Here is an 18496-nt window from a genome sequence, read left to right as displayed (position 1 = left end):
CTGCTTAATTAGCCAGCAAAATAGAAAGTGCTAGTTTAATTGTTAACAGTCTACAACATCAACACAAATAACTCACCAGCAATCATCCCCGCCAGCACTTATCAGGTACTTGTCTTCTGAAGTGAATCGTACGTTGGTTACGTGGGCTGAGTGTCCAACATATCTCTTATGTTTGGCCTGTTCAGAAAAGAAGAAAGTGTGACATCATGAGACACTTGGACAGGACATCTCACATGAAAACAAAAGATGTGAATGATGTAAACGTTCATTGCCTACCCATTGTCTACACACTTACATATTTTTCTGTGCTGGGGAACTCAAACAGTTTCACCATGCCAAAGTCGTCCCCAGTACCCATGGAGAGGCCAGAGTGAGCCACATGGCAGGAATTCACATCAGCCTTCTCTGCATTTCTCGGCCAGATGCCAATCACTTCATCCCCGGTGACTCTGTAGTGAGAGACAAACAGTCAGTCACACAAGCATGTAGTATAACAACAACAGAGAAGGAAGGTGCACCAGAAGAAAACCTGCTCTTTAGCATGATTCATATAATAATTGGATACCTGTACATTGTGCTCTGGTCCAGCATTTCAACGTCAGGTACAGATACAAAGTAATCCATGTTTCTTTTGTTGTAAATACAAGAATGATATAACCTTAGAATGAACAATGATATCTTAACATTCTAACTATGAACTTACAGGGTCCAAGAAGACCAGGTGATCTTGTTTATAGTGTTGGCATCAGATACTGGATTCCCTGTGGGTACGTCAAACACCAGTCTGTGGTAGTCACCTGTGGCAACCTGGACAACAACAACATGTTTTCAGGTCACAAAAGGCTGTAACAATACATTATTAGCTCCATAATGCCATAGCTGTATGCATTAACCTAATTGTCAGCATGATAGATCTCACCTGTATGAATTTGCCATCCAGTGAGTAGTCCATCTGTATGACAAAGCTTGGGATGCCCTTACAATACCCCACTCTGGTTAGGGACGGACCCTGCGTCATGTCATAGAAATCCACACAGTTGTCATCAGAACCAACTGCCAAGAACTTTCCATCAGGGCTGAATCTAAACAAAGATCAAAATGAATGGGGTTAAATTCTAAAACTAGTGAAGAATATGATTATTTGGACATTGCTACTAGAATCGTAATGCTAAGATAATCAAAACTTAGCAAATGTACATTGAGATAATGTTACATCAGATAGCGTTTTTGTACCAAGTCACCATGTATATATCAATCACACTGTATTTCTGTAGGGCAAGAACCTATCTGGAGTTTGAAAACTGTGACTTCAACACTACTCTCCTACCAGTTCCACTGTAATTCTCCCACTGGCATCTTCAGTCTGTTTTTTGATCTTGGCATTTCTTTCCCACCATAGTCAGTCTATGCAGTCATTGCTCATCTGTGCCCCACATACCTGATGTCCTGCACAGCCAGACGCCTGTCCCTCTTCTTGCCCCAGATCTTCAGGCTGGCTGCTGTCAGCAGGATGAACTCTCCATTCTTCATCCCAACAGCCAGCATCTCTCCATCAGGGCTGTATGCCACTGATCGACTCGGTGTGCCCAAGTTCACTTTGTTTAGCATGCTCTGAGGTACAAAAGGGGTATACAATGTCTTACCCAGAGATTGTATTTTTAAAAATGCCCATTGAATAGGTTACTTTTAAGTGTCATACAGTCTACGTTTTTAGGTAACCGAGCAATGGGTATAAATTTTAAAGCTTGATCTAACAGCACCTCAATCTGCAAACTGGCACGGTATTGGCATACAGTGATTTATATTTTGTCTCCCCTAGGCCTGCATCACATCCAACTTCAGTGGGATCTCAATTTCCCTAACACTCCCCAACTAAATTCTCCCTAACTGCCAACTACCAGAATGTTCCTCCTTGGATTCTTCAGTATAACATCACACTAGTAGCAATAAGTGCTACAGGACATCTCACAGCTTATATTATATACAAAGTCTGTTGACACTCCATACACACCTTGTTATCTATGTCCCATATCCTTACAGTGCAGTCGTCACTTGCCGATGCAAAGAACTGCTTGGATGGGTGGGCTGCTAGACCCCAGAGTTCCCCCTCACAGTGTCCATGGACCACAGTATGAGCTGCCGCATTCTTCTCCCCAACCTCCATAATCTCACTCTCCTTTGTTCCCACCAGAATCTTCCCCTACAGTACACAGAACACAAAAACTCTCCTTAGATTAAACAGGGTTAACACTAGTACCAGTACAGCTCCACAGATGAGTGTCGTTAGTATAGTGCACTTGGGATTAAGTCACACAAAAGACACAGACAGCTGTGGTACATAAGTGGAACACAATGTGAACATGCAATAAGGAAACAGGGAAAACCAACACACAAGTCACAGTGCACAGTTAGTGTGGAAGATGATCAACTAGTTAGTCAAAACGTGCACTACACTTATATACCAACACATGTTACAGACAACATACATGTATAGGTTATCAATGTATGCACACTCTCAAACAACCATGCATGGTGACACAACATTGGAGAGGATTGTCCTGTTAGTATGTGTTACATTTTATTTCAAGTTCCCAATGAAGAGTGAATGGACCATTTAAGATTACAATTGGGGCATTTGGTTATGTGAACTAGAACATTGTTATAAAGGGGAACGTTTCTGGACAGGACAGTGCTGCGATAGATTAGGTAAGTCTGTATGCAGTGGCAAAGTCTACCGCATCAGGTTAACAGAAACAAAACTGCAAATTAACTTATAACAAAATAAAACTGAACTGCCTGACAAACGAAAAAGAACTGAATATCAAAACAATATGATAAGCACTGGAAAGCAACAAAAACACCAAAGACCCCATTGAAAGAAAAAAGTACTGTAGCATTCTTTTTTAAAATGTCAAACTGTTCCAAAGTCTTATCTTGATTTTTTTTCTTGACTTCATAGATCAACTTAAATTAATAAAATTGCTTGATAATTTTGAACAAAGACTCCTACATGATTGCCACTAATAATGAAGTTAGTAACAAAACTGTCTATTAAAGCCATCAACCAAAATGTGCACTTTCTTCATCTGCAGTACTCTGACATGCATTACTGGCAGCTTGCACATCCAGATAGAAAGTGTACTGTTGGGGCCTTTGGTGCTAAAACCCAAGTGTCTAGCCAGAGTCTGGTGGCATACCTTGCCCCTGCAGACAGACCTGACCACATCTACGGGCAGGTTGGTCTCCAGTTGGAAGGCTCGGCAACGTTTCATCTCCTGATCCCACAGCTTGACAGGGCCTCCTTCCTTACTCCTAGTACAGGACAGTCAATGGAAATGCAACAACAAGGCATAAAAATCACGAGGAAGGACAGACGGAACAGCGTGCAGGTGCGCATACCTTGCCCCGACAGACGGAGCGTACTACAACAGCTATACGGGGGTCGTGGCTGTTGAGTTCAAACAAACAACAACGCTCCATGTCCTGCGACCATAACTTGACTGGTCCACCTATGGCAAACTCTCTCCTGTAGGGCAATTTGGCCAGACAACAAACACCAAGAGGAGAGAGACAGAGTTAGTGGGTTAGTAAGTCATGGCATTGTTAATAAAGTGGCTTAACTCTCAATAAGGAAGCCACTGGACATTCTTCTATTCCTAGCAGGCACAGCCAGGACCAATTTAGCTTTACTTATAAAAGTTGACTGCTGTCATTGACTTACACTGACAAGTCTCTGTAACCATTTACTAAAGGAGCCAGTATAAGATGTACACTATTAATTGACACTTGAGCGCCTTGTTGGACAAAATTACTAAAATTTAGTAGGGGTTAGTTTCTTATTAATTGTAATTAGTCACAACAAAGTAAAATTACAATCTCCGTTCACTATCAAGGACGCATAAAATCATCCAGGTGTTGATATCTTAAGGTGGTTGCAGATCAAATCAATGACAAAAAACTCACGGTTTTTCTTTCCCACCAGTGACGATGAGTCCATCTCGTAGTGTAGTGTACATGGTGAAGACAGGCCCGTTGTGGGCCTTGGCAACTAGTCTAACTAAGCTGTTTTCTCTCCAGACATAAACATCTCCACTCATTGCTCCGGTGAAGGTCAGATTGTTCTGAAAGACAGAATCACAGGCTGTGTGTAAGAAATTGACAAGAATAGGGGTCCAACTCATTCAATCTATAAGACAAGGAAATATAAATACAATCTTTTGATTTAGACAAATATGTGGAATCATTAATGTACAAAAGATAAAAGAGTTTTAAAAATTAATACAGATCTAAGCCCAAATTAGAATAGTAAGTCAGACTCATACTGATCTTTTCTTATCTGAATGTCTGGCAATATTCTTAAAATTATGGTGAAAACTGGCATATTTTTCACCACCTTTGCAATCTGTGTCAACTAGGGCTGGGTATCGGTACAGCGTAACGGTACAAAACCGTTTTTTCTTATTGGACCGGTCCAGAAAAACCGGACCTGAAAAAATTAGGTGGACCGGATGTTGGACCGATTAGAAAATTAACAGATTATTTTATCAGGCATTCACACATTTTGACGCTTGCAGGTGGAAGAAAATAACAAGAGTGAAGTAGAGTAGAGTTTATAGTCAATTCTACCAAGTTTTACCGTCAATCGTACAGGTGCAGTTAGCGTTGTAGGATTTTAAAACGTCAGTGTAAGTCTAATACTCCACCAAACAGATTTCTTTGTACTGAAATGGACCATTGGTATGAGTCATACTGCATCAGGTCCAGGTTCAGGTCCGGACCTGGACCTGATCCTTTGGACCTGAATTTTCTGTACCAGTACCCAGCCCTAGTGTCAACAAAACAATTAAATGAGGCTTACTGCTCCAAATGCCACAGACAACATAGTCTGCATGCGGGCCTCTCCTGCCATGTTGGGGCCGATTACCCCTTTCTTCCCTATCAGCGTACTTCCAGCTAACGTCCAGAACTTCACATGCTTCACCCCCACTGTCACGAAATGGCTGTCCGAATCTGGCCTGAATTCTGCCACAAATATCCTTCCTGAGTGCCCACCCTGGCTGGCTATCTTGGTACCTGGGTATAAAAGTACATGAACAATGAGAAGAGTAGAAGAACTTATCATTCACTATGGTCAAAGTACTTCTTTACACTCTGTGATAAAAGAGGAAGAAATGTAAGATAATCTGACAAAGGACAATCCATCCAAACGTTTGCCTGATAGATTGAGAACCTGAAATTTCCTGTTGCTATTAGAACCCATATTTTTTCTGCTTCTTGAAGAGCGTACCATCAAATATCAACTAAACAGTGAAACTGTAAAAATAGAAACCAACCTTCCTGCCACCTCCAAACTGCAATGGAATGTTCATCATCTAGACCAGCAGTCAGGAGAAGCTTTCCTGTGGCACTGTAGATGGAGGGAAAAAACAACATCACCTTGACTATGTAGTCACTAATTTTTACTTTTACTTCTGATTGGTAGATACAAGTACATTTTGGATCTTACAGGACACTTTCATCCCCCCCCCCCCCATTAGTGAAAGAAATGTCAGAAAATCAACATAAAGGGCAAGAAAGATATGATGTCTGAAAGTGCAACAGGCCTTCATGCTCTCTCCACAACATGTAAATGTCTCCTCTCCGTAAATGTAAAGACACAGGAGGAAGTGAAGAGTTACCTGAAGTTGACATAGCACACCCCCTTTGAGTGGAAGCCACGGATGATGGACAGGGTCTCCTTGGTGTTAGAGTCCCAGATGTTGACTGAGGGGACCTGGCCAATCTGGCCGGTGGCAATGATGCTCTTAAACTTGGGGTGCTGATTGATGGTGAGGCTGATGATGTCATCTGTGTGCTCCAAGTAGAAACTCTGATTTCCTGGAAATGGATGGGACACTTTAGATCAACAGCAAGGATCACATTCTTCTGGACAAACAATTTGTTCAGAATCCAGGAACAGGCTTTTTGCAATGGTTCTAGAACTGAAAACTTTTGGTGTATACCTGCGCTTCAGAATGCCAAATGCCATGCTTTTATCACTGACTGAGCAATTATAGCCATATTTCTGACCAATCGCATTGACTAACAGCAACAACAGCACAGGTCTCAGCACCATGGCTATTCACCCTGAACACTGCCTTCCCTCAAAGTGCTCATGGCATATCACAAAATGTCACATAATCCATTAAGTAAAGACCAGAAATGAGAATCTAGCTGAGTAGGGTTAGTAATGTATTCCTGTGCAGGCACAGCAAAGCCCTGATAGAAGCCCACCCAACTGTCACATGCATCTTTGACCTGCTTAGCATCCTGCTACACCATAAAACCACTAAAGCGCCTTAACGTAAATGCAACAAGACAAGCTAGCTCAGGCAAGCTAGGGACTGAGTCGGTAAGGAGATAACAGGATTTCAAGTTAACAAGGAGGCACTTTATCTGCAGACATGGTCTGTCTGCCACTGGTGCAGAAGGGCTTAAAGAGCTCACATTTCTTTTCTCCCAAGACCAATGGTTTTAAAACCTACTGGCAAGACTAGTCTATGTCTCAATGGATGCGGTTAGGTCTTTCCGTCAGACTTTTATCAGATTCAGACTTTTGAGAGCATGGGATTTTACATGCCAACAGATTTCATTACAAATATAATCAAATCATTACATCATCTCAGGACATAGTGCAAAAGTTGAAAGTTTGGCTAAGTCCAAAAGTCTGCACATCAATTGAGGTAATGGTCCTACCTGTTGCCAAGTTGTGTATGATGCCAGCTCCTGCTGCATGGTACACAATATCTGCCCCATCGTTGATGTAATGCAGATTGTTTCGGGTGTCAAAGCCTCTGTACCCATGGATAGTGGTAAGCACCAAGTCCTGCAACAATCAAATGGACACAAAGGTTGAAAAAACCCTGGCCCTATACATGCATAATACCAAATTTGCTGGTACTTTTTAGTCATCCATGAGTCTCTATCAACTGTTATATTTTCTGGGAGTCAAATTTTCTTTACAAACAGTTATAAAGATATTTAATTTTTGTGAAAACGATTAAAACTTTGGAGACTTTGTGAAAGTGTTTGTTATGCTGGAGTAGAAACTTTGTAGTCTGATACGAAAATACAATACTTACAACAGTCCTTCACAGTTATACATAACTCAATGTAAGCAGAAATTTACCTCTACAACGCCTTTTTTTCTTTTGTTGGTCTCGCCCTTTTCCAGTTTCTGTACCCTGGGAGGAGGTGCTCCACCCCTGCTGACAGTAGGTCTGGACGGAAAAGTGAACAGTGTGAATTTACTGTAAGAATAACAATGATATAAACCATAAACTCTCCCATGAACAGTCTGATCCCAAAGAAAATTGAAGATACGTCACTGCTAAATAAAATTCAACAGATCCAGACCAAAAAGTAGGAATAGGATTAGGGGAATCCTCCACCCAGAAATACTAGTAGTACATGTATCTACATTCCTTGAGCATACGGTGCACACTTGAAAGTAAAATCATCTATGCAGGCTGGAAGGCAGTACTTAAGGCAGAATTATGCATGCTTGGGACTGTGCTGTCAGACCTCTTCAGTAAGGTCAATCAATGGGTCTTGAATGGGTGATGTAGCTTGAGGAAACAAAAGAGTGCAGTGGGTCTTATCCATGCATAAGGCTGGAGATGGTGATGATATGAATGCAAAAACCCCTTTCTTTTTCCTTCTACCTCAGACGCCTCAATTAAGATGCAAGGACTAGACTCAAAATCAACACCCGAAGCACACATCCCACATCAACTACACTTTACCTGTTTCACCAAAACTTCATGATCCCCTCAAGAAATCTTTATGATGTTAACTATAATCCCAACCTACCAAAGTCTAACCACTACCTGTACATGGCCTCCTGAGCCCGGAAGACAATCTCATTTTCACATAAGCTCCCAAAAATGCTCACCATATCAACCATACACTCAATCTCTTCATGGAAGATTCCCCAATTTCCTTTTTACTAAAACCAGCACTAGCTTGAAATATTTAACATGATTATACACAAAAATTACCAAATCATCTATTCAACCACAGCCAGGAGCTTGAAACCAGTCAGATTCATGCATGATACAGTACATACATGAAGTGTCTATAGTTACACAATTACAATTCTACAGGCGCGCTAAACTCCCATGTGCAAAATGTTTCAGAAGGTGAATACACTACCACATATCACTTTGACAAAGACATACGCAGCTGCATTATTCAAACTGCAGACTAGCTACACATCAAATCTTTAAACACTATTAGGTCTCACTGTTAAGACATCAAATCTTTAAACACTATTAGGTCTCACTGTTAAGACAACACATTTTGAGCAGTCCAAGGTAATCTACCTGGATCCTCTGTGAGTGTTGGCAGGCAGAGGGGAAGAAGCAGTGAGTTGGTAGTAAGTCAGAATTAGCAGCTTTATTAGTAGTGTGAGCAAAGAAAGTATTTTTGTCGCATTACTGAGTAAAAGTAGAGTAAAAGATCAAGAGTGTAATTTTCCTCAGTCTATCTTTTCATGATCAACCTTTATGCATATATGAATATCACTATTATGGTACCTAATAATGTCACAATGTCATGTTACTTAAATGTAATGATATATACATGTTGTAAAAACTTGTTTGAAGGATAAAATCATGCATTGTTGCATTCTACTAAATTAGTAATTTTCTCTTTAAAAACATCTAAATTATTCCAACAGAATTTGAACAAATGAAATTGTCTAATTATGGGTAGTAGGGCACAAATAGTTTGTCAGCAAATATCAAAGAATTATGTTTATGTCATCATTAGACTAAAACATAAATTATGACAAAGACTAGAAAACTTGTCTGACAAAAAGACTTACTTCACAATCCCCTTCCTTCAGAGAGCAAGCAAAAGGCCAATAACAAAACATTGTCAATTTGTGACTATCAATGACCTCAGTATAGCTGTGGGAAAAGACAGGAGGGGAAGAAAGAACAGCACAAAATAAGGAGCCAAGTTGGAAAAATACAAATGAAACAAATATGCAAAAGCAGAAGCAGCAAAACATATAGCCTGAGAAACATATCAACTGCAGACAATTATCAACACAAAATTGTCTTACGTTTTATGAATAAAACAGGATATGAACATTGATCAAGATCATACAACAGAGAGGCACATGTGCACTTTGTACTTTGAGAGCTCTGATCAACATTAAAAGTAGCCTGGGTAACATCCACATTCTCTCCCGTGCCGTACTTATCACTTTGGAAGCAAGCATAAACTGTTTTGGATGATACCCAGGCTACATTAGCTTAGGAGACCTGTACACATTTAACAGACATGGCTACCATACACTAACTTGTGCAGTTGTTGTTTTTTACTTTGAGCAATCACAACAATCTAGCACCAAGGACATGAACTGTTGAGACAATATGCAAACTGCATAACCACTGGTATCATTTCTATTTGCTCTTATCAAGTTAGATAACAATGATTTCCCCATCTGCCCATTCAGCTATTTAGTTGTACATTGAGAACAGACAATAATTGATCAAAACTGTCAAAAAACATTGCCATTTTATGCCTGAGCTTGAAACAGGAAAATGTGGATTCCTGGATCTTACTGCTTGATACCTTGCTATGTATACTGAGCATTAGTCTTTTTTCATGTTTAGGCCATCAGATTGTAGAGTTTTTTTATGCAGTACCTATTTGAGCGAAGGCATAGTCTTCAACATGTACATCTTCATATAATTATGCTATGTAAATGGAGTTACCTTTCCTCTCCAGTTGGCTGTTTCTGTTGTAGATGGGGTTTGGTGCCACTTGTTTCTCTGATGTTAACAGCATAGGTTTTTGTAGTGTAATCAATGTCTTTCTCCCTTTGCACATCACTGTCATAGCCTACAGGGCAAACATACCAATACAATAAAATAACTATGAATCCAGATACTGTTACAGTAGTGGCAAGTTTTAAAATTCAGAGAAACTTTCAATGAGAAACAACTGTGTACGATACAGAGTCTAATGACCCATAATGATTACAGATCCATATATTACTGTAATCTACGAATATCCTATATGTACAACCATGACATAGCTGGCACTGACCTCCTTCCTCCTCAGAGTCAGTTTCAGAGTCTTCACTCTCTCCCTTCAGTCCGTTCTGCCTGGACCCTGGTGTGTTGTGAGCCCACACCAACACTGCTGTGTCAGCACCACCAACTGACACCAGCATCCTGTCATCATGGCTCCATCTCACATTAGTCACATGGGCACTGTGTCCTATGTACTTCTTAAATTTGGCATACTGCCCCTGTGAAAAGACAAACGGACAGATACAGGTTGTAATGTTTCAGAAAATATTGCCAATAAGAAATATATGATGCCAAAGTACAGGAGTAAGGTAGTCACCTTTATCCATCCCTTACCTTGGCAGGATATTCAAACAGTTTAACAAAGCCAAAGTCATCTCCTGTGGCCAGCACTCTCTTGTCGTGGGACAAACATGCTGAGTTGACGTCAGTAACATCACTGTGGACAGGCCAGATGCCCTCGCAGGTGTGGCCCAGTACACATGTCCATGAGCACCAGTCAATCTGCTCCACATCTGTCGACCGAATGGTTTGCCTCTTGCCCCTTGGTGCCTCAAAGAATAGCTGCTCTTTTGCACCTGTGTTGACTTGCAACAACTTTCCTAAACAACAGAATCGAGAATATGATTTGGGTACACATTACAGTCTGCTGTTTTCGAAGGAGTATAAAACATTACACCAATTAGTAAGAAAATTTGGCTCCTTAGATAACCATTATCTACACATAAATGTACCTACCCTTTCTGTCCCAGTCAATGTGTGTGATATAGCTGGATGCACCTTTGCAGATGCCCACTCTTTTGCTACTTAGAACATTGTAGATATCCACAAAGTTGTCATGGGATGCAACTGCAAGGTATTTTCCTGGATCTGTGTGAGAGGATGGATGACAGGAATTTTATACAGTTGCAAAAAATGCTTGTGTTTTAGCCCAGAAAACCTAAGCACTGTGTTTTACTTTTGACTTTAAAATTGTTGTATTATAGTTTTTTTATACCTATGTAGCATAGAATTTATGTAAAGAGATTTACTTTGCCCAGCATGTTTTTGGTAGTGCTTGCAATGATGGGTGCTTCTGTGAGCAAAGGTAAGTATCAGCCTGTCTTGTTCTAAGACACCGTAATCAATATAAATTGTGTTTCCACAGAAAAATGTTATGAAACAATATAAGAGAGAGACTGATAGAAAAGTGATGTAATTGTAAGAAAAATTCTCACTTCAACGAACTAACGTAGAGAAAGAGTTGGAGGAAATGTGTTGAAAATGAGGTCATATAAATGCACATGAAATTCTACACCTAAATCAAGAAACAGTGTGCTGTGGTGCACATTGAAATATAAATGGTGCCACCACAACACATACAGGTTACTCACAGTCACAATCACATGTGTGTCAGCAATGGAATTCAGAGCAATGGTGAGAAAATACACTTGAAACGACGACTAAAAGATCAGTACCAAGGACATATCTCACATTACCTTGTTATTAACTACTGGGTTTGAATTTTAAAACAACACTGAGTCTGAGGTGCTTGTTTGACAGCTACATGAATGTGGACAAACACCCCACAATATTCACTCACAGGTGTGAACCATTATGGACTCACTGACAGGCTCATGCAGTAACTATATGTTCAGGGCTCTAGCCAAAAAGGGCTAGAGCATTTTGGTTGAAAAACCGAATACCGAAAAGTCTACCAGTACAGGGTATGTGCAAAGCACATAATTTGAAAAAGTTGAAAAAGACACAAAAAACAGATCAAAGAGAATTCTGACAGAAGGGAAGATGGAATTCAAAAGAGGCCAGACTGCTTGGCTAGAACCCTGTGCTTTAGTTTACTTGTTGTCAGTACTTTTGGCATTAGTCTCCCTGCAGCCTGGGGCTCTCCCGTGTATGTGTAGGTCTGCAGACTCAGGGGTTGCTGCAGCTGGAACAGGGACATTTACCAGTGCACAGTACACCAAATTACTTTCCAGAGAGCAGAGAAAAGCAGCCTTTCAGGGATATGCATTAATTTCCAGTAATAAAGCAAGAGAGCTGGCGATGTTTTACAAAAGCCCATGTGTGGTCATAAAAACAATGGAATGAGGCTTATCTTCTTCTGATGTCTAGCCAAGGCAACTACTAGAATTTGTATCTATGATAGAAGTGAAGGGAAGACGCAGCTATAAAAAAATTCAGCTTTCAGGCAAAACACTTTATTGCTACTGCCTAACATGCTGGTGCATGCTGGAGACATGGGGTGGCATCAAGCTGAAACATGTTATTCTTCAAGCAGAGGTTTCAGTTGGGTGGGATAGTTTGGCAGACAGGCTGCTTCTATTCTCCAAATGGAGGTTTTGGTCAAGGGGGATAGTAGTGGCCGTGTTTTCTTACTCCAGTAAGAAATTGCCGCCACTACTACCCCCCCTGCTTAGAGAATAGATGCATGTCACTAGTACTGTTAACCCTGAGGGAGAGGTGAATACATATAGTGGTATAATGGGATGTGGATAGTAAGTATATGTTGCATGTTTCCTGCATCAGCCATAATCAAATACTTACTAAAGCCCCGGTCACAAAGCGCGTACGATTCCTTGCGATGGACTATTCCGCATATCGTACGATGAGCGCAGTACATCGCAATGAAATCGTAAGCATCGCAAGCCATCGCAACGCATCGGATGGTGTTCAAAATTTTTCCAGCGTCGCACGATTTTTCACTTGTGTCTCTTCTGTATAGCCGTCTGACCGCTTTTGTGCTTCTTTAACCAACAAAATGTGGACATAGCTGTTTAATACCTTCCTATAATATCTTTAACTGTAAAAATAAATTTAAAAAGACCATGACAACAAGAGTATTACAAGCAAAAGTTCAAATCAAGCGTGAGTACTGGTATGATTATCTCGGTCTGCTTGCCGGCTCTACGTGTCAGGATCTTTTGAAGATCGTCATGATCATGATATGCTATCAACAAAAAGATGCCATCGTACAAAAATCAAATGATAAGAATTATATCATATATATTTCCGACTCATAGAGCCTGCCTTTATGTTCGAGTTGTCCCCATGGTTATTACGATTATGGTAAACTGACCCAAGACCGACGAGAGCTGAGATTTGATCTAATTATAAACTCACGTGCATGAAGCAATCAAACAATTTGTCTGCATCACCTGTGCGTGGCGCGCTGTTCTCTGGTTGCGACTGTGGCAGTTGCGACTGATATATTTCCCCTTTTCGTTAATATCGACAATATCAGGGAAAACTGAAACCATCACAACATGCTAAAAAATCATAAATCTATAACCTCATCAGTAGACAAAAATTGCCGTAATGAACTCTGCTATGGGGGCAAATAAAATCTTACGACAATAGCGAAATTTTGAACATGTTCAAAATCCATTTCAGCTCTATTTTTCGCCATACGACGCTCCCCGATTTACTATGATCCACTGCGATTGACGCAGGCACGCTCTTATGACCTCATCGTACGATGCACTACGCGCTTTGTGACCACGGCTTTATATACTTAAACCATTGCTTCCGATTTTCTTCCGACTTACGTCGCACTGCGATTATCCTGCGCATCGGAAGGAATCGCAAGGAATCGTACGCGCTTTGTGACCGGGGCTTTAGATAACAAAATGTTAATTTTATTCCTAACTAAAAATACTAATCCAAATAACTCCATTACAATTCTGATATCCAAGGCTATCCTGCCTTTTGTACACCTTTATCCTCTTATCAGGAGTTTGGCATTACTGGGTAGTGCATTTATTAGGGATAAGGTTATTCTATTCAAAAGGTCTGAGACATGTAGTTTTGTAGTTTGAAAAGAAATATTTCTTTATACATTTTCTCCATTACAGTTCATAACATAATCATAACAAAAATTGTATTGTACCTCAGAACCTTTCCTTAAGCACACCCTTCCCTGTTATTTATATTCTTGTGCAATATAATCAACTCATTCTGCCTCTGCCTTTTCAATTAGACAAACCAAATGACCATTATGAATGAAGCTGTGCATGTCTACAGCTGTGCATGTCTAACTAATAGCAGAGCCATGCCACTGATATGGCAGATATTTGGGCATAAAACATTCAAGAGAGCAGATGTTAATTTTTTTTGTTAATTATCTTCATCAAATATTACTTACCAGGAGAAAACCTGATGTCAGAAATGTTCTCTTTCCTATGATGGAAGGTGACCATGTCTTCTAGTGTGTCAGCATTGACTACTAGGAAACTCCCTGAAAGAGGCATAGAAAGGGAGAGTATGAAATACATGGATGTTCTTGTCTTGCTAGTGTAAGACTTAACTGATGTGAAAGACTTTTGTTTTGCAAATCAATACATACAAATAAACCTATGTATGTTAATTGGAGAAACATTGTAAACAAATAATTATTATCTTTCTCACATTTGGCTGATAATCGGTGCGGCTAACCTCCTCCAGAATTGCTGATGCATACCATGACACAATTTTGGTACTTTTGTCAGACTGTTCAGGAACTCACCATCACTAAGACCTACTGCTATGGCCTTGCCATCGGGGGAGTAGCAGCAACACCTGCCGCCTTTGCGTAACCTCCTGACATTCAACATGCGGTGTTCTGGGGACAGGTCCCAGACTCGCAGGGTCTTGTCATCACTGATGGTCACACAATGGTCCTTATGTGGGTGGCAGGCCAGGCCCCACACCTCATTCTCCATGTGACCCTGTGCATGCATAGGACAACATTGAACATGTTATCTAGAACTTTAGAATCTGGACTTCTATTGGGTGATTAATGTTAACTACTAAAAATCCTTATGATTTTAATTAATACATGTACATGTACATGTACATGCATGTATTGTATTTACCTTGGATAACTCAAAAGTGTCACTGTTAAGTGGTTTTAGGTTGACTGAAGAAGACAACAGGGAAGACTCACCTGTACGAGGATGTTCATTGGTCCGCTCTTGTCCACCTCCAGAATCTCCCCATTCTTGGTGCCCACCAGGATATGGCCGTGCCCCAGCGTGATGGCCCGGATGGACGGACAGTCCTCCAACAGGACTCCCCGGGACCCCGGGGCCAGAGCACCTCTCTTGATGGCATAGGTTTTCAGACATCTCTCAAACTGGTCATCCCACAGTCCTACTACCCCATCCTTCCCTCCAGTAACAAAGCCCTGCAACAGGGATTTCAAAGTGGTCACAAAACTGGCTTTGGAAACTAGACATTTGTAGTGTACAAGGAAAATAAATATCTGCACAGAAGATCACTGCAATGGCAATATTGAAGACTTGGAAAAGGGAGGGAACTAACAGAGCCTAAATCAATACAGCTTGTTCTAAATTTCAAAACTGTACTGTAATGAAGACATGAAAATCAACAGTTCTTTCCATGAAAGTAATCAATACAAAGGTTTTGCCTGCCACAAGATGTCTTCCATGAATTCCCTAGACTTTCTTTGACCCCTTGTATGTACATTCTTAACCTACCACAAGTACAGTATGGATACACAGAATTCAGGTACATACCTTGTCCAATGCATGCATGGCAAATACTGGACCATCATGAGCCTTGACTGTCTTCAAAAGATTTGTTCCTTGCCACATGTATACCATTCCATTGGCTCCTCCAGAAAACACAGAATCCTCTGTTTTTCCATATGCCACACACATCATCGTGTCCAGCTTCCCAATGTTCCCAAAGGTGCCTCTCTTGGAGGTGAATCCACCCCCTGCCTGTGTCCAGAATTTGATGTGTCTGATTCCAACAGTAACTAAGTGGTCAGTGTTATGTGGATTGCACTTCAAAACAAAGATCTTGTCCTTGTGGCCCCGAGTTGTGGCCAGCCTTTCACCCTTCTTCCAGTCCCACATCACAATGCTGTGGTTGTCGTCCAGTCCTACACTAGCAAGTTTCTTCCCATCCCCTGCAACAAAACATAGGGAAAATCAGCATCACAGTAGTTCTGGCAGAAAATAGCGAATGTGCAATGTCATATTTATCAGATTCTCTCTTAAGCATCTCAATCAGACCTGTATACTCCAAGAGATCAGCTTTTAAGGGTACTGCATATTCCGTGGCACATGTACAAAATGCACAATGGTGCAAATCATTATGAGGAGCATCAACTAGATTTTGCAGTCTTCATTTCTGCTGAGCTGTGCCAAATCAAATCTAAGATAAAGTAAGAGGTTTGATTTATTTATCCCAAAATTGATTTGGCAAACTTAGGCTTCTAGCAATTTACATAGCTTGGCCCCTTATGAAATATTGACCACTTGCTGGAGTTTGACTAGGAGCTCAGAGAGGTCCTTAACCATTTCTCCAATGCCCTATGTGGCTTCTGATTGATTTATTGATGGGGCCAACCAACCTAGAGAATAACAAAGTGCAAACCAGTGGCATCTAGAATTTTATCTGGGTGACTGCTGATAAGTGCTAAGTTAATAATCTAAGGCAATGATGGAAATATTCTACGTTGGAAAATATATCATAAGATTAAAGTAACGTTTGCTCAGCAACGTTCCTGTACTTTCACAGTAAGTCACCAATTAAAACGAATTATCTATCATACTTGAACCGAGTTGTAGGCGTACACTTCATGACTTCAAACACATTTCCCTTTGACAGGTTGTGTTGTGTGTGTGTGTGTGTGTGTGTGTGTGTGTGTGTGTGTGTGTGTGTGTGTGTGTGTGTGTGAATGAGTGTGCATCTTTCTGAACAATGCACTGTCCAAGGTGCTGAAAATGTAGTGTTTCATGAAGTTAATGCAGCTACCTGGATGGGTACCTAAGCACATAATTTTCATGTAATTTTACTTCCTGCAAAGCAGCAAACAGAGGTAGCCTCTTCCAATATGCCTTTTTATCTGTACTGACCTGAACTAAACTATCTCTAGAATGGGTCTAAAACAGTTTTAAAAGGATATGGCAGAAATCTTGAATGTGTGAACTGGCTAAGAGCACAATTTCCAGACCCTCTCATAGTCAAAAATATAATTCCTGTTCCATCATTAAATGTTTCATAAAATTGCCATTCACTTCTGAATCAGTACAGAGTCTGGTCTAAAAATCAATAGGACTAACAGGCACTTTCATTTCACCCAGTTTAGAGTCTAACCTAAAAGAGATTCTGTTCTTCCTCAAGGGAAATTAGCTGTGGGACAAGGCTATTGCAGGAGGGACATGTTGTCTGGGAGGTATAAAAGCAAGGGAATGTTGCATTCTAAAAAGTACTGAGTCACAAAATATCAGAACATAAAATGACAGTCTAGAGATCAGCATGCATTTAATGCATGCAAGATTCAATGAATACTTATAGAATATTAGATGACACAAATACTGAAAGGAGTGAAAGTTTATCATCCCTACAGGAAGATTGTCTCAACAGAGTATGTACAATGTACATTTTGTACCTCTGGAACATGACAGGTGATAATGTTAAGTTTTCTTCTGAGTGCTTATATGCTACCTTTCTGAACATGTCTATGAGTCTTTTAACTTAAACAAAGTTTGAACACAAATTGACTTGAATTGAAATATGGCATCCACTTTGAAAAAAGCTCATTTGAAACACTCAAACCTATACCAATGACGTTATATTGCCTATACTCAAGTGCATTTCATTGTCTTCTTGTGATCTTACACATACATGTGTATGCCACTGATCTAATGTGTTCCATCCATCATGTAGCCCAACAGCAACCTCTTCAAACCAAGTAAGCCTTCTGTAACTTCTGTGGTGCACTTTAGATATGTAATGTTCCTCTTTGTTACATTGGGTATGACAGGGGAAGACTACTTACCAGAGAAGTCTACAGCACAGATCCCCCTCTGATGGCCTCCCCGGAGTACAGATAACGGCTTCATTGTCTCTGTGTCCCAGACATGGATGGCTGGGTCTCTGCCAACCTGTCGGAGAAGAAGTCTTATCAAATATTGGCCAATCTCTTTCAATTTAGAAGCTGCAAGTATACAGTGCTAGAAGACGCAACAGTAGATACCGGAGTATCTTTTTTATTACTTCAAAACCCAACTTGTCACAACACAGGTCATCTGAAATGCTGTTGCATAGAAATCTCTAAGAAAAAAACCTCAATGTATAATTCATTGTGTATAACTATAATATCTAATCATTAATCTAAATTGTTACACATAGGTTAGAATGCATTATGTTGCAGAACAATATGCAAGCTTAATGATAGCAAGCAATGCATCTCACTTGAAAGAGAATAATGTAATACACTGAATCTAATAAACATGGGTGTTTCTCTTTTTCTGGAGTTGATTCCATGATTGAATGATTACCAATTACAAGGATAGCAGATGGTCCCAGGTAATCCAAGGTCATCCTCTCTGATTCCTAGTCAGCCAATCAGGCATGATGAATACATGACTATCGTTTACCTTGCTTTCTGCTAGCATAGG

At 40.4% G+C, this 18496-nt stretch overlaps 1 protein-coding gene across 14 annotated transcripts in view; it reads right to left on the bottom strand.

Moving 5' to 3' along the window:
- Nucleotides 1-18496, bottom strand: part of LOC118423528 (echinoderm microtubule-associated protein-like 6) — a 56354-nt gene that overhangs the window by 2607 nt on the left and 35251 nt on the right. For 7 of the 14 annotated variants that reach the window (XM_035831717.1, XM_035831782.1, XM_035831757.1 and 4 more), the window contains 24 exons: nucleotides 17875-17980; nucleotides 15599-15996; nucleotides 15007-15246; nucleotides 14587-14788; nucleotides 14227-14319; nucleotides 10824-10955; nucleotides 10422-10687; nucleotides 10102-10306; nucleotides 9768-9894; nucleotides 8867-8881; nucleotides 8364-8372; nucleotides 7169-7259; nucleotides 6736-6865; nucleotides 5679-5877; nucleotides 5334-5407; nucleotides 4859-5073; nucleotides 3964-4121; nucleotides 3400-3526; nucleotides 2012-2200; nucleotides 1439-1611; nucleotides 920-1082; nucleotides 704-807; nucleotides 296-449; nucleotides 77-177 (listed from right to left, as the gene is read on the bottom strand). In XM_035831717.1, the coding sequence (XP_035687610.1) occupies nucleotides 77-177; nucleotides 296-449; nucleotides 704-807; nucleotides 920-1082; nucleotides 1439-1611; nucleotides 2012-2200; nucleotides 3400-3526; nucleotides 3964-4121; nucleotides 4859-5073; nucleotides 5334-5407; nucleotides 5679-5877; nucleotides 6736-6865; nucleotides 7169-7259; nucleotides 8364-8372; nucleotides 8867-8881; nucleotides 9768-9894; nucleotides 10102-10306; nucleotides 10422-10687; nucleotides 10824-10955; nucleotides 14227-14319; nucleotides 14587-14788; nucleotides 15007-15246; nucleotides 15599-15996; nucleotides 17875-17980 (3671 nt within the window). Of the gene's footprint in view, nucleotides 1-76; nucleotides 178-295; nucleotides 450-703; nucleotides 808-919; nucleotides 1083-1438; nucleotides 1612-2011; nucleotides 2201-3197; nucleotides 3313-3399; nucleotides 3527-3963; nucleotides 4122-4858; nucleotides 5074-5333; nucleotides 5408-5678; nucleotides 5878-6735; nucleotides 6866-7168; nucleotides 7260-8363; nucleotides 8373-8866; nucleotides 8882-9767; nucleotides 9895-10101; nucleotides 10307-10421; nucleotides 10688-10823; nucleotides 10956-14226; nucleotides 14320-14586; nucleotides 14789-15006; nucleotides 15247-15598; nucleotides 15997-17874; nucleotides 17981-18496 lie in introns of all 14 variants that reach the window. The other 7 variants (XM_035831742.1, XM_035831806.1, XM_035831765.1 and 4 more) reach the window with 5 other exon arrangements.

Source organism: Branchiostoma floridae, chromosome 1 (genome assembly GCF_000003815.2).
Source record: "Branchiostoma floridae strain S238N-H82 chromosome 1, Bfl_VNyyK, whole genome shotgun sequence".
Lineage (NCBI taxonomy): Eukaryota > Metazoa > Chordata > Leptocardii > Amphioxiformes > Branchiostomatidae > Branchiostoma > Branchiostoma floridae.
Note: the sequence above shows the minus strand (reverse complement) of the source record. Positions and strands in the feature narration are given on the sequence as shown.